Source organism: Numenius arquata, chromosome Z (assembly GCF_964106895.1).
Source record: "Numenius arquata chromosome Z, bNumArq3.hap1.1, whole genome shotgun sequence".
Taxonomy (NCBI): domain Eukaryota; kingdom Metazoa; phylum Chordata; class Aves; order Charadriiformes; family Scolopacidae; genus Numenius; species Numenius arquata.
In genome coordinates this window covers 60,581,229-60,607,584 of record NC_133616.1, presented here as the reverse complement: position 1 = coordinate 60,607,584, position 26,356 = coordinate 60,581,229, and the positions used below count along the sequence as shown (strand labels likewise).

General features: G+C 36.8%; 1 protein-coding gene across 7 annotated transcripts in view; it reads right to left on the bottom strand.

The window, feature by feature from the left end:
- The window catches only part of PAM (peptidylglycine alpha-amidating monooxygenase), a 78,594-nt gene that overhangs the window by 32,198 nt on the left and 20,040 nt on the right, over positions 1-26,356 (bottom strand). For all 7 annotated transcript variants that reach the window (XM_074166316.1, XM_074166311.1, XM_074166312.1 and 4 more), the window contains exons 5-13: positions 22,880-22,965; positions 21,087-21,170; positions 14,712-14,760; positions 14,142-14,209; positions 11,686-11,766; positions 11,495-11,571; positions 11,063-11,166; positions 6,397-6,584; positions 5,650-5,721 (exon numbers count right to left, since the gene is read on the bottom strand). In XM_074166316.1, coding sequence (XP_074022417.1) covers positions 5,650-5,721; positions 6,397-6,584; positions 11,063-11,166; positions 11,495-11,571; positions 11,686-11,766; positions 14,142-14,209; positions 14,712-14,760; positions 21,087-21,170; positions 22,880-22,965 — 809 coding nt within the window. The remainder of the gene's footprint in view (positions 1-5,649; positions 5,722-6,396; positions 6,585-11,062; positions 11,167-11,494; positions 11,572-11,685; positions 11,767-14,141; positions 14,210-14,711; positions 14,761-21,086; positions 21,171-22,879; positions 22,966-26,356) is intronic.

Sequence of the window (26,356 nt, the reverse complement as noted above, 5' to 3'; positions counted from 1 at the left end):
CAGTAGCATTTTCTTCCAAGGTTTAACTCAGTCACTTTTCTCTTACTTTTGTACTCTATTTAAGGGACCTCATATAATCTCTGAGCACCAAACATGCATCCCAACCCTGAAAACATGCAGATTTTCTCATGTCTGGCCTTAATCTAAAAACGTCTCTAATACTTCATTCTAGGCATCCCACATCAATACTGGGAAGTGAATGTCTTCTGTTTCAAGCCTCATCCTCTCTCCATCAACCTAAGAAATTTTAACCACCTGCCAAATTGAATGCCTCTCTTTTCTTACAACTACACACAACCTAGCAAAGGTAAACTATGACAAATTTATTTTAGAAAGTAATGTAACTCATGGCTACATATGCTGGCACAAAAATACAAAGTCTTATTGATTAACTCTGCTATGTAACACTATCACAGAAACATACTACTTCATTACATGAAAAATCAAGGACCTGTCTGCATGATGATTCTCCTTTCCTCTTCCTTTGAAAACTTGTACCACAAAAAAATTGTTGACCTCCCTTCACATTCTTCCCCCCCCCCCCCCCCCCCCCCCCCTTTTTTTTTAATTTTTTAATAAGGAAACAAAAGAGAGATGAGGCAGAAAGAGAAGGAGCTATACCTCCTCCTTTCACTTAAGTCAATCAGATATTTCTATCCCAGATACAGAAAGCCTCGTTCAGTACATTTTTACTGTAACAAGCTATTCACAGAAATGCACAAGTAAGCAGCAAAATATGCAACACTGAACAGACATTTCAGTTTCTCAACTCACAGATTCATCTACAACCTAGCAAAATATTTCCAGCAGTGTAACAAATATTGTGCAAAAGTATTTATCTGTATGTGTGTATGTGCATGCACTCCTGTGCAAATATAGCATACAACAACCGAAAAGAATTAGAAGATGGGTTAGGCATCCAAGAGGTAATAAATAGCAGAATTACATGTAACCTTAATTCAGGACCTATTTTGTATGGATTACGATGTTAATTTTTCTTATAAAGAAACCTCCTCTTACAATCAATGGGCCATCACTATATATTTATATTCAACGTCATTCAAAGAATACTCCAAGCACTCCTCCACAAGTGCTTTAACTGAACAGAAAGACTACTCTAAATTCTATTCCATCATCTCTGTTTATGAAATACTTACCTACACTACACTACTTCATTACCACAGTCTGTTCTATGAAATTAAGGTCCATAATTACTGGTACTTTGCTAGAGATTACAGCCAGAACTGTCATTTAGCATCCATTAATTTTGGGTACCCACCTAGAAACATCTCAAAATGTAATTTTACAGGATATTTATCATTATATTTCACATCTTATGTTCAAGACACATTTCCAGTCAGTTTCAGTAGCAGCTGTGTATATGCAAGACTTCGCTTCAGTTTTTTGTTTTGTCTATCCTCAAAGACTCAGAAAACAGATCAGGAGATGAGACTTCATTCACAAAGGTACCCAGCTACCCAGAACCATTCAGCAACTCTGATAAGAGTCTAGAGTAAACCATACTTCAATCAGAGAGCACTAAACTGCCTTAGAGCATGAAGTCATATTCTTTTCTTTACATTGTTTTCTATTTCACTCACTATACACATTCTAATCTCTAAAACAACACGGCAGAAGTCCAGTGAGGTGTTTTTCTCTGCAACCTGTCTCATCAACAGCACAGCAACTCTGTAATTGCAGACTTTATAAAAGCTAACTTCTGAATGCTGACTTAAGCCATAATATTATTTTAAATACAGGAGGTTTAATGGGATCTCAGTTAAAACACTCAGCTGTGAAAAAGGGACCTCACATGAGGCTAGTAGGAACATAAGAAAAGAGAGATCTTAAGTTCAGCTGTACTAAACACGACCATTTGAGCTCCTGGAATAACTTGCACTTGTGGTAGTCATGAAATAATGGGGGAGAAGGGAAAAAACGACCTGTATTGGCAGTACGACTGACAAATACTGAGGGCAAAAGAATCACAACTTTGACTCTTGCTTCAGATTCCATCACCAGAGGCAAAAATATGTGTTACTTTTTTGGTACTGACTTCTAAATTCCCTAAGCCAGACACAAGAAAAAATGTACTTTTCTAAGTGTCACAGTAAACATTAAAACTAGAAGTAAAATGAAAATACCATCTCTTTTCTCTCCCATGTAATGTGTAAGTAACGTATACATGTGTACACACATGCCCTTCTAAAACAAAAAATCAAATCTAATTTTTCGTTTATAAGCTGTGAGTGAATTTTCAGTTCAAGCCAGCCTTGAATTTATTTTTTTTTTAAACCATTTAAAAATAATTATATTGGCTTTACTAGGAAAAAAAATGCCCTTTCTGCTTCAAAAGAAAGTTTATGATTACATCTACTGCACACAAAATGAGATATCAAATCAATAGCCACAGGTCAAGAAATTAAATATTGCACATCTGTTTAAGCATCACCTGTAAATTCCGACCTTGTTATTAAGAAACTACTCTTGCTATTGTGTCTATACAGCTTTCAGGTACAGCCGCAGCTGACTTTCTCAATAGTAAGGGCTAATTCACTGCTTGCATTCCAAAACAAACCTAAACTGTGTTATGTTATTCCACAGACTACAGCCAGGAACACGTTGAATGAACACAATGAAACACATTTAGGCCTTTTTTCCACAGGCAAAGAAAGAGCCATTTAGCAGATGCGGTGAATGCTGTGAACAGATAACAGTTTTTTTCACTACTGTATCTATTGAATACCATTTAATAAAACTTCTATTGACGAATAAAAAATAAACATAAATAATATTTGTTTTGCTAGGGTCATTGTGGTTCTGCAGGCACAGGAAACTCTCCAATATGCACAAATGTCTAAATCAATTGCATATCCTACAATAGTTAACTTCCTATGAGCAGTTTATCTTCACCAAACAGTGACAATGCTGTTTCAGAAACAATATAATGAGGTCAGTTATAAGGTAAGTTCAGTTTAATTTTAACACTACAGCTTTGTCTTCATGCTGAGTGGTGGTTCACTTCATGATGGTTACTACTTATTTCAATATATTTACATTGTTTATTAATGTACTTCTGGCGAGTGAAGGTGACAAAATTGAAAATTTAACGTAAAAGCAATCGTAACTCCTAGAGGTGCCAATATAATGAACTGCCTTGCATGTAGCAGGAAGTACGTCTTCTAAAACTGTGCCCAGGCAATCATGGGATATACACTTAATTAGCAGGCAGATACTTTCACATGGCAGGCTTTTTCATTTTCTCCTTCTGAGGCAAATCCTTAGATGTAATACTATTCATATCAAAATTTGTCTCTTTGACCATGCTTCTACCCCTCCAGATCTGTAGGTATCTCCAGGGGTAATACCACAATTTAACAACTATTTCAGCTTTAATGAAGTAACAGTGTTTACTTTAGTTACCTGAAATTAAGGAAGGGAAAATTAAATTGTGACAATATAATGAATCATCAAGAAAAAAAAAAAAACCACACAAGATAAAACACAGGATTATGGAAAAATCGTTGAAGTATTATTTTCAGAGCAAATCAAAGGCTGAATTTACTGAGCAATAGCTCAGCAGCAATAGAACTAATCAGAGCCTGAGTTTTGGTCGATCTGTGTTTTGTAGATAAGCTTATCACATAGAGTATGTCAGACCAACCATAAAGAGAAAAATTCATGTTATAACCTTTACCTCAGTGAAAGTATATATTTGCTTCTATGCAGCTTAGGGGTTCACTGCTCCTCCCTCCCCCTTTCCAACCATAATTTTTTCCTGTCATTAAGACCTTGTTCAAAGTTGGTTGGTATTGGCTAACTCACTAAAGTTACTTGAGGAGATGGACAAATTGGCAACACAATTACATTAAACGGCTTTGCCCAAGAAAACTGGACTCCAATTTGTATGTAATTTTTATAGGCACATTTTAGCAGACTACTTTCAGCTACGGGTTTTCCCAGTGTGTCTTACCAGGTGCTCATGTGCTTTTAAGACCAAAAAACACTGTCTAAAACAGCAATTCAACTTTCCTTCTTTGGAGACAAAAATAAAACCAAGTGTGATCTGATTTTTCTTTTTGCTTCTTTTGCTTACACACACATAATTCAACTGAAGATAGAGCTGTATCAATGTAAAATTGAAGCTAGGTTCCGGTAAATGATAGAAGAATTTATCTTAAACTAACAATTAAGAACATGAAACAAAATTCTTTCACAGCAACTACTGTGTTTTGATATTTCACATCATGAACCCAACTAATTTCAAATGGACAAAACAATGCAGTGTGTTTCCATAGAAACATGTTAGATGAGTATGTATACTAAATAGTGGTCTCAGCAAATGAGATTGCGTTGCAGAAATGTGGCTTTGAAATACATTTCAAAGACAAATGAAAAAGATTTTAAAGACAGGACCTTGTTTCAACACTTTGTTTCAAACATTAACGAATTCAATAAAACAGATAATAAGATCCTCTACCAAATGCACTTATTAGTAACATAAGGGTGAAGCAGATTGTCAGCATAAATCTTGATATAAACTGGTAAGCAGCTAGCTCATTCTACTCTGGAGTAGGCTTCAAAAATTTGGAATTCTATTTCTTTCTAAAAAAGTCCATCTTGAATTGACTAAGATGTTTCAGAAATGAAATTGTAAATACTATCTCTAGTAGTTTAAGGTACTTTCAGTCAAGATGCTGTTACACTCTAGAAGCTAGTTTTTATGTAACTGTAACTTAATTGTTTGAGTTAACTGCAAAATGGCAAAGTATATAGAAAATCTAACCCCTTGGGAAATGTTATCAAAAACTCTAAACACCAACCTAATCTTTGCTCTCATTAAAGGCAAAAGGAAATTTACCTTTAATTTATTTAGTTCTTGAACCTCAACGTTGTTCAATGAAAACAGTATGAAACTGTAGCTGTTGAGATTGATGAGACTGTAGATTGACACTAAACCAGTATTTATCTAATAGTGTATGATTCACAAGAACTTTAAAGTCCAGTCTTATTTTAATATATCTCTGAAATAAAAATAACATTCAGCATATTTCTAGAAGTTTTATAAGTCACAGATTTTTTCCTGCAACTAAGTACTACACACATTTTTGCATGAGTTATAATACATATACGCACTTATACACAAACGTAGTGAAAAATAATTCAGTATTAAACATAAGCTGCACTCAACCCACTTCATGTACAACCAATATTGAAGCATATTATTCCCTAATACATACATGGTAATACAAATTGAGAAATAGGCTAAGAGCTAAAAGCAGATAGTTATATATAAAATACAGAATAGTTACATGCTATAGGACTACTTCTTTGGGTTCATTCTTTAGGATTGTACGTACAGATAAATTACAACCTTCTTTAGCTAATTAAACCAAGAACAAGAAGATCTGATGAGACTGAAACGCACTAATAAATTTTACCTACAAGGCTAGAGATCAGTGGTAGACTTTTAAAAAATTATTTCTTATATAGCATTCAACCATATTAACTGTACAGAGCATTGCGAATTGCATCAATTAAAGATAAACAGATTAAAAACTTCGTAACTCATTAACAATCAGGATCTAATTTATCAGTATTTTACATTGCTGAGTCTCTCCCTTGACATAGAAATAAACAAGTACATACCCTGATCCAAAATCTCTTCCTCTTCTTTTTCGGCCTGCTGCAGCAAAGAACTTTTATCAGTATCCTTCATTTCTGAAAAATGGATTTAGGATATGATGTTAACCTCTGTGTGTGTATGGAATTGAGTATCTTTCTACTGGGGAAAAAAAGCCCTTTGAAAATGAACACTTGGTATTTTTATCTACCTACAGTAGTTGTACCAAACACGGGAGCAGTAAAGCAACTGGAACAAAAAAAAAAAGATTTGTACTTTGCTACACAGACATACCAGTCAGATTACTTCTGGACAATACTGCTGCTGCAACTTACATGCCTACTAGTGTTCAATATAAACATTTGATCCCTTCTGTAACAAGGCAGTGGGATCCAGAAAACTATGGAAATGTTATGATTCTTTGTAGGAAACAGACAGAAGATAAAGCAAATATTAAGATACTGTTAAAATATAAGTACTGATATTTACTTGGCATAGAAAAGAGGTCAACCATTTGGGTACACAACTCCTGTAGCTTTAAAAATATGTTGGAAATTGAAAGAGGACAACAGCAAGAAACGGACAAAAGATTATGGCAGACAATTCCATCAAAAACAAGACCAAAATCCCATGATGGTCTATAATTAGCAATTTTAATTTTATTCAGAATTGCATTTCCTTCTTATGAAAATTTAGCATATCAAACTAACACAGACAAACATATCAGTGAGCATAAAAAGACTTGAGTAAAATGGATTACAAGTTTTTTTCACCTTCATGATGCCCATGTGTCATTTTTAGCATATCAGACTTGACCGGAATAGGAATATTTGCCTCCTGCGGTATATTTCTGAACATCTCAGGGTTTGCATTCTGTGTGCAGGTCATATACGAGACAGCATGCTTGGCTTCCATATAGTACATAATGTAAAAATTACACATTTCATCATTGGCTGTTCCCCTACACAACACAGAAGAGATGCGGCAGTTATGAAAAAATGCATTTAATATAGCTGTTATTCAATTCATCTAACTTGAAGAAATTGCAATGAAACACTTAGAAGTCCCACACTAATATATTTAATCACTTTATTGTAGTGAATATCAAAAGTTTCTTTCACTTTATACTAGAGAATACCAGTCTGCACAAACTCCCCAGGTATCTCAGAAATTCTTAACAATTAGCTCTATTCTTGCATGAAGTATTTAAACTGCTCTTCCTTCTCATTTCCCCAGTATACTCCTCATAGTCCTCAGTGTGTCATCAACTATGCACACGTTCTGATGAAATGCAACAGAACTGTATCATTCATTATGTCCCCATTCATATACTTTTCTGACAATCTGGGGCAAACCTAATTTAAAATCCTTGCAAATAACATCTATGTTTCATTCCAGCAGCTATCTTTTATGACAGGTTTTTTCCCCCCACGTTCAAGCGCATCCATTTATTGGCCAATCATATTGGTTCTAATGCAGCAAAACTTAATTTCAGTACATACTAAGACACCATAAATATCTCTTAAAGAGAAGATAACACTGCCATTTTGAGAATAACTTGATCACAAGCCTCTGTAAGGAAAACACAAGTGCAAGAGGAATGATTAAACACTAGCAAAATTTAGTTCTTTGATATATTCTGTGCATGTACTTGAAACAGAAGAGGCTCTTCTGTACTGCTACATAATCCTGTCTTCAATAGAAAAAACAGCTAGTATGAGAGAGAATTTTTTCTGAAAAATTTTACTTTGTGAAGCAGATAATACAGGGTCTCTTTGCAACTGCGATCTGTTTCCATTTTTTTCCTCTGCCATATAGGTTGGTATCTTTTATTTATAGCTACAATCCCAACAATGGAATAAGCTAGGACTTATAAAGAAAGGTTCAAAAAATAAAGGGGTTTACATTAAGATTTTTTAATTAGCTTTCACAATTAACCAGTGAGTCCACACTCGTAAAAAAGATACAGGGGTGGCCTATTAGCTATTTGCAAAAGACGTCAGTGCTGACTTTTCCAGCAGCATCCTGCAGCATTCATTTATTCACCATAGCAACAATAATGACACCAGCCAGAGGGGAGACGGGGGGAACATGGGAGAAGAGACTGTTTCAAAAGGGGAATTGGTATTTTTCCATGCATTGAAAATTTAGCATCCCTTGGAGACCACAAAAATCAGACTCTGAGTTGGCAAGCTCTGCTTAAGCTTTTAGAAAGCATTAACTTCACTGCTGGACTCCCAATATCTGTCACTATAATTGCTTCCTCTTTAAAACTACAGTGGAAAAGGGGATGTGGAACCCACATGAACTCCGGTTCACCTGACACATGTTACTGTGTCTAAACATTTCAAAGATGGCATTTTAAATATTTGCAGTTAAAAAAACCCCCAAACTAAACAATACTGTCAACAACAGCTATAGTAAACACACTGAAAGCCCTGAACGCTTCCATTAGATATCTGAACTCCTGAGAAACCTTGTTTTGTGAACTAGTTTAATGAGTAGAAAGGCTGACGAACAAGTTAAAAAGAAATAGAAAAAAAATATACTCCTGTTAACCACCTGCCACCACTGCCATGGATACCTAGAACTGTAATCTAGATCTTGGTATATTAACATTGTACAGTGAAGCATAATGAAACCGAGGACTTCACATCCAAAAGCAAGATAATGCACTTAAAGAATCTTAAATACTGAACAGGAATGTTTGGCCACAGGCACATAAACCTTCTCTGGAATGGTACAATACCCGTTAAATGTATTTTGAAAGGGAAAGATACAGGTTTCACTACTTTCTGTCTGTTCAGACAATACATTGCATTGCAACTGGAAAAACAAACAGCCACCATGGCCAATGGCACATTCCTTTACAAAGGTATGATCTTTTCACTGAATGGGCTCCAGTTCTTTGATATCTCTTGAACTGGTAAGCTATATACAACATGACACTGTATCAACTCTAATGTTTACTCTGAAACATCATTATCTGCTATAAAACGCAGTGGCTGCTTTCATGGAGTACTTAGTGGTCTGTAGCAAAAATTAGAAGAAATCCTGCTTTATAAATTAGTTACAGTTGATGTCGTCCTTATTTGACAAAGGATAATTCAATTTGCAAACGTGTGAGCTTGAGGAGAAATCCAGCTAAATTAAATGGATGATTTATGAAACTTTTGAAGAGATGACTCCTGCCTCACCTTTTTACAGCAGAGACATTAAGTCTGTGCTCATGTAATTACCCTGAACTTGTATGTAGTCAATTGCACAAGTAAAATCAGGTTTCACTTCTGAACCTTGGTTTGCCAAACTCTACTGATTTAAGAGGTGTGCCTCAATATCTAATTTAATTTCTCAGATTGGGAGAGGAAGCAGAATGACAAATGTTAGTGTGAACCATGGGGGTCATGAGATAATGTAAATGTACACAATAGTGTAACTAAAGAAAAACAAGACCAAATGTGTAAAGAAACAAACAACACAGTGAGGAAGGTGTAAAAACAAAACAAGAACACCTGTCCTCCCTCCTCAAGTTCGACACAAAGTAATAGATTTGGCCAAAAATGATGTTTCATTCATATGAAAGGGACTAGTTGACTACCACAGAAATTATTCCACAGTTGAAAAAGTATAACATTGAGAATATGTCATGTTTTATCTAGTTAGCATATATTATGAATGACTAAGCTTTAACTGATCAGATTTGGAAAGGCAAATGGCCAAAGTGAACTTTAAGCTTGTTTTAGCCCTGTCTTCTATGTATATTAAACATAAATCACATAAGGGATTTAAGATTTTTTTTTTTTCAGCTAGTTTAAGAAAGAACAATAAGGCTCTGACAGAAAATTAAATAGAGAGACTGGGAAAGTGAACATGCAGGCTTGATCTGATCTGATCCTTTTTGCATATGCATTATTTCACAGCTTTACTTTAACATTTCCCATTTTTTCAGTGTTTGTATTTGGAACTCAAAGGTTCTTTTAATATTTCTTTTGAACTGATGAGTCATTCTGAATGGGAGCAAGACAACTGCAGCATCAGGGCAATATTTTCCAAGATTTAAAAAAAAAAAAAAATTTATTTATTTTAGCTGTATATCTTTCCATATACCCAGCACTGCTGTGCATATATTCATTTTCATTCATTCATTTCATATTATGGTCATAATTCTTTTCCAACCATGTATACATCCATATTGTGCATCCATTTTTGTGTAACAGTTTAAATATTTGCTTAAAATGCTTATGCGTTGTTTCTCCAAATTCATAGGTAGAAATTATGTAACAAAAATTTAAAGGTCTGCTGCTTTGATTTCTGTTCATATTACTTCCTCATTGAAAGCATATTAGTACCTTTAAAGAAAAAACCATAATTGTCCTAGGACAGTTTTTTAAACTGTAAGAATTATTCAACAAACAGGAAATACTTTGGGGAATGTTACAGAAATGTGACAAACTTTTAGAACTTGATAAAAAAAGGGTCTAGAGTCAAATTAAGGTATTGGATATATTGTTGGTGGTGTTATGACCTTTGCAAAAACCTCATCTCAAACAATTCATTTCGCTTCAGCCTGCTACTCATCAGTATTTTACCTACCCACTGAAAGGTGAAAAATTTGTGTTGGATCCTTACCCCTCTAATTGAGATGCAATCTTAGGGTACTCAGTGCACTAAAAAACTGGTCTCTTGGAGTGTTGCAGCACATACTTCTAGAATGGAGAGATTTCTGCAGGGCATCTCCATATCTCTACATATGGAGTAAATTACAGTTCAAAGAACTGGAGCCAGTTAAGAGACTATTAATACTGCATCTATTTTTACAGTTGTATTTGTCAACTTGATCTTACAGAGCTCTGCCTGTCATCTTCAGCTGAATAGCATCACCAATAAACACAGTTCAGATTTTCCTATTTATCATTTATGTTTTCATTGTTTTTCATAAAAGCCTGTATATTTTTATATTAAAAAAAAAAAAAGGTAACTGGTATATTAGTCTGAATTTAAGCTTAGATTTTACGATGCATCACAATTTATCAGAATTTTATAAGCTTCCATAAATTTTCTTTCTGAAATAATGAAGAGAAATTGTGAAGCTTTATTATTTTGTTTTAAACAGACAATAACTTCAACTTATTAAAAAATACATTTTTTAGAATTGGTATTTTGAATCCTTCTCTACGTGCAGAACAGTTTGGCAGCATAGTTTCATCGGAGGAATGTTCTGAACACTTCAGCAAAGTGATTATTCACATAAGTAAAGGCAATGAACATCGTGGAGAGTTAAATCCTTAGCAGACTAGACAGCAAAACAGACCATTCTGGCAAAATTTAACAGTTTGTTTGCATTATCTTGGAAAAAGACATGAAACAAATACATTTCTACACATAACCAATACCTTGGAAAAAAATGGTTAGGAAATGGAGCAAAGAGAGAAAATTTACCCTATATGTGTCTCTGTAGTTCTGCCTTCACCACTGAACACGCATCTAGCTGCTAGGATATCATCATAGCTAACATCTACAGGATGTTCTACTGGATAGAATGCCTGAAAGAGAGGATGATTCAACATAATCAGTGAAAGCGTCTCATATTATTTATGTCAATATACACACACTAGAACGACAGTGCTACACATCTGAAAAGTAATTTCAGGACAGTTTTTGCATCATAATGTAATCATGATAATACTTGGCAGTATTACATGATAATGTAATCATGATAATACTTGGCAGTATTCGCTTTCAGTGGCACAACAACATGTAGCAGTGGAAACACTATGACACAAGTACGTGGGTACATGACTGCCAATTCAGTCTCTCAGTTTTAAATAACGATAATTAAAATTTACAGTTAGAATTAAAAACCCAACCAACCTGTGGTAGTTGTGGACTCTGTCTACCAATCAATGTCCATTGACCGTTTCTCACTCTGTATCCACTCACTACTTTACCTATAACATATCAATATTTATGAAAACATGAGAGATACGTCTAATAAAATAGGGCATAGTCTCAACATTTTTCTGTTAAGTATTGATATTCCTATGTTGCAATAAAACTCTTACCTAGTCTGTGTGTATGAACTCTGTAGGCAAAAAGGTGCATTGGAAACCTTTTGTAATGGCAGGCAATGTCTGCGTCAACCACTGTTAAAATATGATCACAATAAACAAAAATCCCACGTTATTTATCAAACAGAGAAAAGTTACGCTACTGCACTTCATTCAGTGTGGTTTACAAAGGGTATACCTACACTGGACAACAGACAATTTCAAAAGATACTGGATAATATCTTATATTTCTGGAGTGCTACCTCAAGACACCTGTAAAGAAAAACTAATAAAATATAGTAAAAGTCACTTGAAAATTATTTTCTGTGATGATGTACATACAAAATGGAGCTGAAACTCAGCATTACTTTTTCCAGCGTACACTAGTTCTACTTAACAAAGTAAAGTAATACATTTGCTTACAGGCCATGTTGAGGGACACTTAAAATTAACTAAAATAAACTGATATGATTCTAAACTGATACAATTTATATTGAAGGCTTGGTTTTAAGGTCTTATAGTTCTGCACCCATTCTTAAAGGTTTAGGGTTAGATTCAGACTTTGGCAGAGAAGTGCTGTGCAGACAACGTCTGCAGGCTAGTGCCTGTGTTAGGTGCAATAACAACCGCTAAGGAGGAGCCCACAGAGAAACTCCTCTGCCGATGCCTCTCTGAGAGATATCTGGGGACTCGCTGCATTTTTCCTGTTATAACAACTTCACACTTTACTTAAGAATTGCAAATTTGATTGAACATGAGAAGGCAGTTATCAACAGGCACAGAACTGTTTTTATTCCCCTTTCCCTCACCCCTCCAGCTCAAAAAGTAGATTTCTGCATCAATCAAATATTTTGCTGGGGGTGTGTGTGTTCTTTTGATATATTTTCATACTGAAGTGCAAAATACGTTTCAATAAGTTTCAATTCAAGTTAAAAAAGATTTCAAGTTGTTGAATTCACTGAAGAGTTGGAGTCATCTGAGTTTTGACCACCTCATCCTGTGTAGGCAGCTCTTTGCAAATGGGACAAATTATGTTCTTGGACATCTAATTTAAATTCTGGTATTGCACAGGAAACTGTAAAGTCAGTGTTTTACTTTCTTAAAACAGAACATTCCATGCTAGCTTGAAGAAGTGATATTGGGAAAATCCAAGCTGAGTTTCAGATAAACTCCACTGAGTAGGATTCTGAATAGAAACTGTTTGTAGATTTTGTTTTACCATGGTTTTTTTCAGCATTTTGGCCTTTTAACCAACTTGGAACACAGCAACAGAATTTTTAAAGAGCAGCTCCTTACTGGTAGAAATTAATTTGTTAAAACTGAACTCTTAGTAAATTACAAATAGCATGAATGACAAATGCGCATGAAGAAGAGTCCAAGAAATTTCATGTTTTTTGGGGGAGAGAGGGGAAATAAGAAAATAGGTAGGGTTTTTTTGGTAAAATATTAAGATGAAAATAAATCACGTGGCAACCCCAGGCACAAATACAGGTTGGGTGGAGAATGGCTGGAGAGCAGCCCCGAGGAGAAGGACTTGGGAGTGCTTATGGATGAGAAGCTCAACATGAGCAGGCAGTGTGCACTGGCAGCCCAGAGAGCCAACCGTGTCCTGGGCTGCATCAGGAGAAGTGTGGCCAGCAGGTCTCGCGAGGTGATTCTGCCCCTCTACTCTGCGCTCGTGAGACCCCTCCTGGAGTACTGTGTCCAGCTTTGGAGTCCTCAACACAGAAAGGACATGGACCTGTTGGAACGGGTCCAGCGGAGGGCCACGAGGATGATCAGAGGGATGGAGCACCTCTCCTATGAAGACAGACTGAGAGAGCTGGGGTTGTTCAGCCTGGAGAAGAGAAGGCTCCGGGGAGACCTTATAACAGCCTATCAATACCTGAAGGGAGCCTACAGAAGAGCTGAAGAGGGACTCTTTGTCAGGAAGAGTGGTGACAGGACAAGGGGCAATGGTTTTAAATTGGAAGAGAAGAGATTTAGATTAGATATAAGGAAGAAATTCTTTACAGTGAGGGTGGTGAGGCACTGGAACAGGTTGCCCAGGGAAGTTGTGGATGCCCCATCCCTGGAAGTGTTCAAGGCCAGGCTGGATGGGGCTTTAAGCAACCTGCTCTAGTGAGAGGTGTCCCTGCCCATGGCAGGGGGGTTGGAACTAGATGATCTTTAAGGTCCTTTCCAACTCTAGCCATTCTATGATTCTATGATTCTATGATTCTAAATTTCTAAAGGAAATACTCTTAAGAATCCTAGAAACTTCAATATTGCACAGATCACGATTACTTTGAACAAGATTGTTTCCTACATTATTGATCGCCTTTGCCGACTTTTTCATCATGTATTTAATTAAGCAATTAATTTGTCCATCTACAATACAGCGAGGCTCTGCTAAATTTTCTTCCACAATAAGCAGTAAAAATAAATCAGATGCTGAAATTATATAACCACTTTGTAGAATTACGACTCACCTTTCTCTCCTGGTGGTATTACAGTGTTCACAGACATCATAAGATACATTCCAGCAATCAGAGGCTGCCTGCAATTCAAAAGCCAAGCTCTGCTAAAAGAGTCCCTTGTAAAACCTCACTGCAAGTGACACAATATGCAATGCCATTTAACACCACTAATTTCTAAATATTGGATTGCATCTGAAACTGGTCTGCTGAGAAAGCAGCTGTCCACAGCAATTCCCTTCCCCTCCTTTTTTTCATACTGAGCTACATGTTTTAAAGCATCTTCTACAAAGTATATTAAATAGGACAAAATGATCATTTACATAATTGCTGTCCTTGTCCTAGATTTCTAAATATGAAGCTCTTAAAATGGATTAACTCAGTACTGATAGCACCGTTTCATTAAGGTTCTTACCAGAAACTGAAATTTTTGCCAACAGATGACACTGGCTTCAAAATTCTTAATATTGTGAAGGATGCATTATTTTTATTTCACGTTTTCAAAAGAATCAAAAGGAGGAGCTTCCATGCCTTCTGTTCTGATGAAAAAAATCATAACAGGGAAGTATTTTTAAAGATACTTACTTTTGATGTGTCAGATGTAAAGTTACACCAGAGCAGTCCTTGTGTTTATCTGTATAAATCACAAGACAGTTTAATCATCAGCAACCATGTGAAATTATTCCACATTAATAACATTCTTCTGCTGTATAAAAACACCAGAAGACAAAATAAGTTTTAATCGTACTGTTTGCAGTAAAACTTTCATACTGTGGAAATATTACTCAGCTTTGCACAAACTTGAACATCAAAGTGGTGCACTGTGCTAAAACCTTAATACAAAGCAAAACTCTGGTGAATGAAAAGCTAACTGCTTTTTTTTGACACTAGAAATTTCAGATCTTTATGAATTAGCATCTGGAAGATGAAGCAGTGTCATTTTTACCATGCAGAAGAAGTTGGTTTGTTTCAAATAAATGTGTATTTTGACAAAAGCTAGAAAAATGAAAGGTTTGTAGAAAAGCAATGATTTTAGACATAATAACGAAGCAGCCAGAAACCCTTGTAATAAAGTCAACAAGTGAACTCGAGATACTAATGCAAACAGCAGTTCTGTTTTATGTTGGATATCCTAGGACAGTAAAAATAGTTAATTCATTTGTTAATGTACTGTACCAGCATTATCTAGTATGTTTGATTGCAGCAAGGTCATGTGCAAACTCTTTCTGAGGTTCGCTGTGTGACCCCAGCAAAAATATCCTTAAACAATGCACAACCAAACAAAATCTTAAGGTTTCCTTTCCAGTCTGTCTGTCCAGCTTATCTAGCTACTTTGATTTCTTTGTTTCAGCTATACAGCAAATACTGACTGCTTTGGGACAAAGAAATTACTAATTACTATTTGCCATGTGACAAAGAGTCGAAAATGCACTTTTATATAGCTCAGAAATAGGTTCAAATGAAAACCAATTGTCCATGCAGAGTTTCCAACACAAATGAAACTAGAAGCTGTGCTTATGGCTGCTTTTTGTGTGGTGTGCAAATATAACACAAGCATATTAATATTCCCTGCTTTTATTTACTTATGTCAAACAAAATCAATGGTGCATGTTAAAGCCTAACTCTGGCTTCAGATTTTGAATCCATCATTTTTAAGAATTGTACCTGACAAATTTGTAACGGTAATTTCAAGTTTAATTGCTAATAAACATTTAAGTTAGTTGAAAAGAATCAGCCATGCTACTTCTGTTAATCGTGTTTTCTAGAAGAAATATCTCAAATACTAGAAATACAGTTTGTCAAATGAAACCCTCATAACTGAGAAGTCAAATTATCCTAAAGTGAAACACTCTTTCTGTAGGCTGATTTTGCTAAAACTTCCAGTGTGAGTCTGACAGGCTTCCTGACAGTCTGTCTATCCTGATCTACAGTCCTGAACTCTTTAGTTACATGTATGATAATCTGCCATAGAAATTGTGACTTCTAGGACTTCCTAGATACTTAAAATTCTGTGGTGTTTTTTACTCAGAATTAGAGAAATAAACACTTTTTAAAACTTATTTTCTTTACGCTCTGGGCACATGGATTACAAATTACAGAGCACACTGTTCAAACTATTTATTCAGCTTCTTCATCACTCTATTTCTAATAGGAACAGTACAGCACTTATACATGGCTACTAGAATACTTAAAAGTTTTCATTGTAAGAAAGTGGTGCTTTTTATGAAGCTCCAAACCCCTTGTTATTTCAAAGTCAGTCCTTTGATTTGTACCAGAATCTCCACATAGCGGTCTCAGAACTGGCTTTGCCTTATTAAAGTTAAGAAGTAGCCTCAAAGCTGGAGCACAACCTCTAAGCAAGGCAATCCCAAAGCTAACGCCCACTGGGAAGTAACTTTGTACGAGTTTTATTTAAAAAGACAAAGACATGCAGCACAAAAATAAACTTGAAGTCTTAGTGAAGAAAGAGACAAATTCAATGTTGCATTCAATATTGATACTTAGTATTTGATACATAAAAGACCACTAGCTAAAACAATTTTTTTCATGAGAATCAAGGTGCTTGCTCTTGCGGATCTGTTCACTCATCCAAAATCAATTTGGAAAAATTCTTTTTAAAAGCCGAGTAAAGTGCAGAATGAAACTCTACCTTCATTCAGTTTCTGAAAACAAAATGCAAGCAAAGACTCCCCAGTGCCATTTTCACAACTTACTTTCCAAATAGGAAAGAGATAAACAGTTGTTGACCCTGTTCTGGTATAAATTTTTTAACAAATAAATACCTTGGTAAAGGTCACAGAGGCTGAAAGGGTATCATAATATATCATAGACATGAATTTCTGGGAATATGCAAAATTAATTTTATTCAAGACATCAATGTTAAGCCTCTGGTTATAAAAGAGAAGCACACTGAATTCAGTGTTCAAGTAAGATTAGAACTCAAATGACCAATTACAATCCACACGCTTATGAAGAAAACGGTTATTTTTAAGACATCTACCAGCTTGGTGGCCAAAATTAATTACTCTCCCCAACCACAAAAACCCCAAAACACTAAGAACCTCAGACCTCCCTCATAAAAGCAGGTATGTCTGTGACATATGTAATGTAGGTAACACAATTCTTGTAGGGAATGATAGCCGGAAGAAATAAATCTATTCTCAGTGAAGAGTGGGGGTTAGGAGGAGTTGAGAACGCAAATATTATCCATGCTTTGTGCAAGAAAAGAGAGGGAATGAGATAGGGAAAGAGATAGGGAATGAGAAAGAAGCCGAATTTGAACAAAAAATAACCCCATTTTTTTAGTAGAATTTATGTTTGGTTTTCCAACTTATTTTTAAATTATGTGTATTTTAGACAAGATACAATAAGCTCTATTTTGGTATCTGAGCATAAACTGCATATCTAAATATGAATACTTAGCTCTGGATTATAGCTAAGGAGTGAGGGAAAGCAGAATTAGTTTAATTGCTGGTTAATGCAATGAAGAAATATCCCTTTTACAAAGAGTTGAAAATGAGAGATGATAAATTTTAGCTATGACATTTTCCCCCACAAATTGTTAGGAAGTAGAATGGGGTGCTAATACATAAATAATTACTACCTGAGGCCAAACATTTTATATTTGCAATGACTATAAGTCAGAAAATTAAACTCTGAACAGTGCTTCTGAATCTTTGATGTGCTACTGAAAGCATAACAAGCTAACTGACTATATTTCATCATTTGTCCTCTGTTCTCAATCGCAACAACTGCGCTTACATACAAACTGTAATGACTATATTCTTACACTTTGACAAGCCACAGTTATCAACAGACATCTCATTCATACAAAAAATCTCCCTTTAGGTCATTCCTGAAGTTTAAAAATACCTGTAAAACTAGTTGAAGGTTATGAGTATCCTTGAACACCATAATAAAAGGTTTAGGACATCTAAATCTTTAGGAGACTTAAATTATATTTTTCTCTATTGGAATTTCTGCAGACAGACTACATTAAAAGCATTGCTTTCTCACAGAAGTGGCAGAAAAGGTAAATTATTTTTCACTTTAAAAAAAAAGATATCGGACTGCCAAGTAAAAGGCACTGAAATAAAATAGAGGGTGTTCTGTCATACTCTTTAACTGTTATAAGAGTGATACTAGTATCATCTCATAAATTATAGTCCTATCAGTTCACACTTCTTAAACTTTCATAATTATGCAGGCTTGTATCTACAACATTGATTATTCTAAGTCCTGTACAGATATTCTGGGCAAAAAATACAGAAGTCTGCTGCAAGTGGGGGTGTAACTTCTTTCACTATAGTTTCTTTAAGTGGGCAAGTGGATCTCTCGCATAAAGGCTTTGACTACCAAGTTAATTTACTAATAAAAATTTCTGAACACATCCTCAACAAATGTGCAATGGAGGTTACTGATCTCATTTGTTTCTTTTTTTTTTTTAATAGTTACATACACATAAATTATACTTAAGAGTGAAAATGAATAATGAGAACTCTCACTGTCCCCAAGCAATAATGAAGAGCAGGCTCTCAACTAACAGGCTCTCTTTAGAGGTTTGTAACTTTAATTATTCGTGATTTTAGCAGGTGAAAAATCTCATGGGCTGGGTCCATCTGAATTGTCTCATGAAAATCAAGTCTTTCAGCTTCAGTTGTGCACATTTGCTTACGTGCTCCATTTAAACAGTGCTGGCACACCCAGTTTATTCTTTCTTCCTCCTTCCCCTCCTCGGTTGCCATTATTGCCATTATCCAACATTATACCTACATGTCATGGTAGAAACCATACCTTCAGCTTCAGACAGTGCTGCTGGCAATTCTAAATGAGTATTCCCCAAATATTCCCAGAGGTGTACAGAAGAGAGGCTGCACAGCACTGGGAAGCTGCCAGCTACAGAGTAACTTCTCTGTTCGAAACTGAGTCAACCTGTGGATCATTTTGCATGGTATCACAGAAGAATTCAAAGGCCATGGGCACAATTCAAACTGTTGGTGTAATGCATATTCCTTCCTTAATTTTTTTGCTACTATTCAACTTACTTCCTGTTCCTTCTTTCAAGTCCAACATCTTGATTATCACTCAGCCCATGAGGATCTTCACATTTTTGTTTAAATCCTATACAGTAATGTATCATAGCTGCATTCCAAGAAAATGAAGATGCACAAGTTTTTTGTTATTGAATGCCAGAGAGGACCTAACCCAAGAACTCCACACAGGACATGATTCACAGAGTATAAGTAAGAATTCGTGCACCTCAGAGGTGTCAGAACAAGGCATTCCAGGTTTAAAGAACAAAGTACAATGTGGGATATAAATAAATAAATAATCTTGTCCCAACATATCTCAGATCAACAGTATCTCAAGATGCATTAATGAAATCCAAATTTCATTAATCCAAGCTTATAAGGCATGGACTGGATAAGCAGACAGTGAGGTGGATTGAAAACTGGCTGACTGATCCAGCCCAGAGAGTGGCGATCAGTAGTGCAAAGTCTAGATGGAGGACGCTAACTAGCAGTGTACCCCAGGGGTCCAGGCCTGTTCAGCATCTTCCTTAATGAGCCAGATGATGGGGCAGAGTATACTCTGCAAGTTTGCTGATGAAACCAGACTGGGAGGAGTGGCTGACAGACCAGAGGGATCTCAACAGGCTGAAGAAGCGGGCTGACAGCAACATCTTGGAAGTTCAACAAGAGGAAGAAAGTACAAAGTCCTGCACCTGGGGAGGAACAACCCCAGCCACCAGTAAACACTGGGGGCCAACCAGCTGGAAAGCAGCTTGGCAGAAAAGGCACTGGGGGTCCTCATGGACACTGAACTGAACATGAGCCAGCAATGTGCCTTCACTGCAAAGAAGGCTAATAGTATCCTTGACTGTGTTAGCCAAAGTATTGCCAGCAGATAGGGGAAGGTGATCCTTCTCCTATACTTAGCACCTGGAATACTGTGTCCAGTGCCAGGCTTCCCAGTAAAAGAGAGACATAGACATACTGGAGAGAGTCCAAGGAAGGGCCAAAAAGATAATTAAGAGACTGGAGCATCTCTCCTCTGAGGAAAGGCTGAGAGAGCTGGAAATGTTCAGCCTGGAGAAGAGAAGGATTGGGGTGGATCTTATCCATGTACAAAAATATCTGAACGGAAGATGCAGAGAAGACAGAGCCAGGCTCTTTTCAGTGGTGCCCAGTGACAGGACCAGAGGCAACGGACAACAAACCGAAATACAGGAGGTACCCTCTGAACATTAGGAAGAACTTTTTTACTGTGAAGGTGACCGAGTACTGGCATAGGTTGGTCAGAGAGGCTGTGGAGTCTCCATCCTTTGAAATATCCAAAAGCCACCTGGACAACCAGCTGCAGGTGGCCCTGCTTGAGCAAGGGGGGATGGACCAGATGACCTTCAGAGGCCCTTTCCAAGCTCAATGACTCCGTGATTCTGTCTCACTGACAACAATAACCACATTGCCATGCTTGAAATGAGTGTTGCATCTTTTTAAATAAAAAAAACCATGAGAAGACACTGTCTCCACTAGTTACAACTTCTTCCAAACACAGATACTGTGATGGACTGGCCAGTGTGTTTCATCCTTCTCACCAGCTATTCAAGTAAGGTGACAGGTTAAGGCTGTTCACATGTATTTGTTTCAATTTTCTTGAAGAAAACACTGAATTATGCATGGAAAAACAAGTTTCACCTGACGCTTAAAATTATTAATCTGCTTCTTCATTACTTGAAGTCACTTGCCCTATATTTTTTGAAGAAAAAAAAAAAATCTGTTCACCTTTATAGCAAGTTTATAAAGAAGTCAAATTAATATACAAGCTTTATTACAAATATGCCCACTGATCTTTCTTTTTCTTTGTGAGTGGCATTAACAGCAAAATTCTTTTCTATAGGTAAATATTTTTGATGCTGTAAGTGATATAACTTGCAGAACAAATTTCCAAAGTACATACCTCTAAACGCACTAATATCCCCATAGTGTACCTGGAGCACAAAAAATCTGCCACCTATTTCTCCTCCAACTCTGAATCCAACACCTAAGAGAAGAAGAATACATTGTTTTCAGCAACAATAAAATGTAAGATGGTTCACCGCTCCTGACCATATATAAAAATACAAATCACTGTAATGGCTTAGAGTGAAGGGGTAGAAAATTTCACTGAGACACCAGCGAAGAAAACAATGTCCTGAAAACTGGGAAAACCACTATCACAACATGTTCCTAAACAGGCTAAGAAGCTAGGACCGTAACTTAGTTACTAATGAACAGGTATCTGCTTTATGCAGATAATTCTCTCAATCCAAGAATATGAATATAATTTGGTACATATATACAACTATATAAAAAAGCTAAATCACGTTTTGCCATCCTTGTAGGATTTGGTAGAACCTTCATTTCTCATACAACCTGTGAATGATACAAACTGATTAACATGACTTACTAAGAACACAGTGAGAATGAAAAGATAAAAAGATGTGCAGTAAAATATTTTGAGATGTAAATTAATATTGTATACAGAAAAAATACTGTGAAAATTATGAAGATATGTTTCTTGTTGACAGAAGTAAGCACAGGCACAGAAGAAAATGGAGGACTTTGAAATTATTTTAAATAATGAAATTACAAAATATCACCATCACCAAAAGGGATTTCTCTAAACCAATTCTACAATGAACACTCCTCAAAAGAAGCAGAGAAAGCAATTTCTTCCTATTCGGTCAGTGAATCCCACTAGATTAAACACTGCCCACGGCAAAGCCTGCTTATAAATGGAACTGCAGCCTCTGTGTGCACAAATGTAATATCATTATGAACCCTCCCCACAAACCTTGTATTTATGGACAGCTTAGAGACAAGAAAATTATTACTAGCTGGGGTTTAACAGCAAAGAAAATAACAGGTTTCCATAGAATCCTCCAAGCAATATTTTTTTTAACTTGACATTCTGATAACCAAATCAAATAACATTCGTGCTGATAAGTGTGTAAACGGATTATTAAAAATAAAGCTCTTCATGATGCTGTGCACTGCTCCTGGTTATGAAAAGAGGCAGTAAACGATAAAAGAAAAAATTTTTAGAATTCAAGGTATTTTCAGATTGAGGCTATATAGATGGTCGATATTTCTAGGATCCTTAGTGGTTATTAGAAAGAACCACTTCTGCCTGTCTTCCAGGCATACCACTCCAAGTAGCTTAAAAAATTTTGATTGAATTCAGTGAAGTCATCTATCATACAAGAAAATGGGTATATAAACATGTTGCTCAACCACATCAAAGCATTAAGAAATGGAAAGCACACAAAATTGTCAAGTGTACTTAAGACATAGAAAAAACTCAATGTTTAGATTAAACTTATTTGTGCTTTCCCAAACACATAAAAATATTTTAATGCAGTCCGTGTGCTACTGAAAAATATATAAATAGTACCATTCCAATATAGTAGGAAAAGCAAGATTAATGCTGTACAAAAATAAAGCAGCATGTTATGACCGTTATCTCTCCCTTAGCCTTTTTCCCTGCTACCAAAACCCATAATGTTATAGCAAACAGGATGACAAAAACCCCAAGTATATTAGCTAACATAATATATTCATAGTTTATGAGGCTGATGTTTATACAGTTTCCATCAACTAGACATAATAAAAATATTATAGGAGGTTCCTAGATATGCCAGGTGCTTACTTCTACATCCTCTTCTCTCCCTTGCCCTTGTACACAAGAACTTTACATTAAAGGCACAATACCTTTGGGTAGCCTGGTGGGTGGAGCATTTCTTGCCCAAGCATACAAAATGTTAGACTTGTCTTTGCATGTTCCTTCATCACAGTCCCTAAAAATATGAGGAAAGAAAACAAAAGGGAACACAATTTTTTAATTTTGAAATCATGTGAATTACATGCAAAACCACTAATTTTAGGATCTATGAAGATATTTTTGGGTGTATGTTGACTAAACACAGTTCTTTTAATGTAGACTGCTTTCCTGGATATCATTAGATTCTTCATCTTCTTTGGTTTTGTTTTTTTTTTTTAACTCCCTCTGCCTTAGGACAGTGTTAGGCAAACAGGGTCAAAACCATAGACAGTTCTGATAGTCCCTGCCAGTCTAGCAACCAGTGATGAAAAAAATAAAGGAACTTTTTGTGAGAATGAATCATATGAAAATTTCTAGCACTATTAGCTCAAGTGCCTCAAAATTAGATGTCTGCCACATTTACACAGAAGGACATGCCTCGTGCACAAAGCAGAAAAAAACCACAAGACTTCAAAGCTTTAAGTCAAAATTGGTATTTGAAATTCATTTAAAAATCATTGGGGAAAAAAAAAAAAAGAGGTGACAGGTAGCTGTATATGAACCAACAGGTGGGAGGCAGTCACACTGTTCCCTGTACTTAATGCAACCTCACTGCAGTGCAGTGCAATTAATTTTTATTCCACCCCACAAGTTCTTATTTTTCATAAACAGAAAAAATTGCACACACCAAAAAACCCAAACCAAACCCAACCAAACAAACCCACTCAAGCGGGAAAAAAAGAAAAAAATAAGTGTTTCCCATGTTACAGAACACAAACAGGTCACAAAAGCTTAAAAGCATCTGAGAGCTCTGGAGTTGTCCCTAGCCTCTGCAGCTAACACCATGCAGGCGACACCAAGGATGGAGTGTGAAAGACTCCCGAAGACTGTTAAGCTCTAGATGCCTTGCATCTGCAAGAACTGATAATCTTCGAGCACAGACACTACCAAATCTGTAAAAGGCCAGTCAGACACAGTCCCACAGACAGCACAACGTACCTGGACCACATCCAAGAGGGTACTGACTGCTGTACGCAGGTGTAGGCTACAGGATGAGGATAAAGCAATAAGTGATGCTGAGGGGATTTCTGAACACCCACCTAGAAGACACTTTTCCCTCTTGATCCTCTATTAGGGAAAAGGAGTTTTTACAGAGTGTATTTGCACGTTCTTGAGTGGCAAAGAATCGCAGAACTGAGCACAGAGTGTAGAAGTCATTCCCACAGGTGCAGCACACATAGGTATGACTTCTATTCAGACTACAGCAACTGATCCAAGCCTCGTGCAACGAAGGTTGATACCCATGCCAAGGTTTCAAACAAAACCAAAATGGCACAGCCCCTTCTCTGTTTGTTACTACTGGTAAAATGAGACCTGGGAAAACATTTCTACACATAAAGCAGGGTTTCAGTCACCTTAAATACTGGGGAAAATAGCCTCACATAAGTGCGAGGAAGAGTATAAAAGCATAAAAGAACAGGACTTTTAGTCGATGTAGGCTCAGTAATGTTTCTGTTGAGGATGCCTCAGCCATATGAGGGAGCTGGGGTTGTTCAGCCTGGAGAAAAGGAGGCTCCGGGGAGACCTCATAGCGGCCTTCCAGTACCTGAGGGGGGCCTACAGGAAGGCTGGGGAGGGTCTGTTTACAAAGGCCTGCAGCGACAGGACGAGGGGCAATGGCTTTAAGTTGGAGAAGGGGAGATTTAGATTGGATATTAGGAAAAAGTTCTTTACCATGAGGGTGGTGGAACACTGGAACAGGTTGCCCAGGGAGGTGGTTGAGGCCCCTTCCCTTGAGATATTCAAGGTGAAGCTCGACGAGGCCCTGGGCAACCTGGTCTAGTTGGGGGTGTCCCTGCTGACTGTGGGGAGGTCGGACTAGATGACCTTTGGAGGTCCCTTCCGGCCTGGACCAATCTATGAATCTATGAATCTATATGTGCCACCTCTCAGAACAAATGACTATGCTTTCCAGGCTGCTCTCCCAGGACCAACCTGTTCTTCTGGCACAGAGGCAAAACCACCTCAGTGGGACATTATGTGTTTCTGTGGTCCCAGAGAGCCTTCCTGCAACACAGCTGCTGTGTTTTCTTCTGACAGAAAGCATTGCCGTAATCATCAGACTACTAAGAAAAAAGGCAACATGCCACTTGCTTTTCATTAATTTTGCTCATAACACGTATTTCCAGACCTTCACAACTACTAGTCTGGTCATCTCTCCCTTCAAACATGCCCCAGTGTACAAGCAAAACTTATCTTCAGGATAAGTGAAGTGTTTCATGACTAATGATTCATAAAGCTGCAGGCAAAAGCTGCACAGCTTTCAACTGCCACAAATCTAAAAAAAACCCAAAGACTTCAGGGGTGAAACCAGGTATTGAGCTGCACAGTTTGGAAACATGTTGAAGAGATTGGTTATAGGAGGAACAACAGCAGAAAACACAAGCACAGCCACATCTCCCTCCTCATGCCCCACCCCACCCAGGCCAGGTAGCTTTCACTTATACCACAGTATTTTTTAGGACCACATTAGCCAGGTTAAAAAAAAGAACATGCACAAGCTGTTCTAAACTTTCCTCCTGAGACACTGGCCAATGAAGGGGGAAGACTGCAGCGGAGAAGGATGAAATACACACATTGCTCTTTCATTACACTTAAAAACCAGTCAACCCTCTCATTTAGCTGTCAACGCTGATCTTGAAACATCGTTTTCAGAAAAAAAAAACAAATGCAGAGGAGATTACAAAGAAGAGTTAAGATAATCATGAACAGATTTAAAAGGAGGAAGCTAGTAAAAAGTATAAAATTACAAACAGAAAAATTTAACTAATAACTGAAATTCATAGCTTCTTTACATGCAAAAAATCATGAAATTCTGAACAGAATGAGTAGCACAGAATACCTTAAAAATGGACTATAACTGCACACTATATAGTACTGTACTAAAAACTAATTTTGACTGTGGTACAAATTTGGGGGTGAGGAGGCAGGTGGGGGGGGGGGGGCGTGGAAACAGACCTTACTGACTGCTTCTCAGATCTTCGTTTTTTGCAAACTCTCCTGGACTTTCCAAAGGCATTTTCCTCAATCTTGGGTAAGCTCAAAAGCCGGGATTTTTAATGGTACTGGGGTTTTGACCGATTGCAAAATATTTCACTATGTCAGCAAGACCAGTATTTGGCTATGCTTTTAGCATATTTGCATTGTTTAGGAAAACAGAACTTTTTTTACTTGTTTTACTATTATACTCTACTCCTATATTCTAACCAAAATTTGTAAAAAAAGATAATTGAGGTGACTGAGTAACAAAAAGGATCATTTTCAGTCCTTGAGCTGAATGGTTCATAACAGTGACAATGGTAAAAAACTACAATCAGAAATACAAATCTTTATGTTGTTCCCACTCTCCCCTAAGCAGTGAAATACAA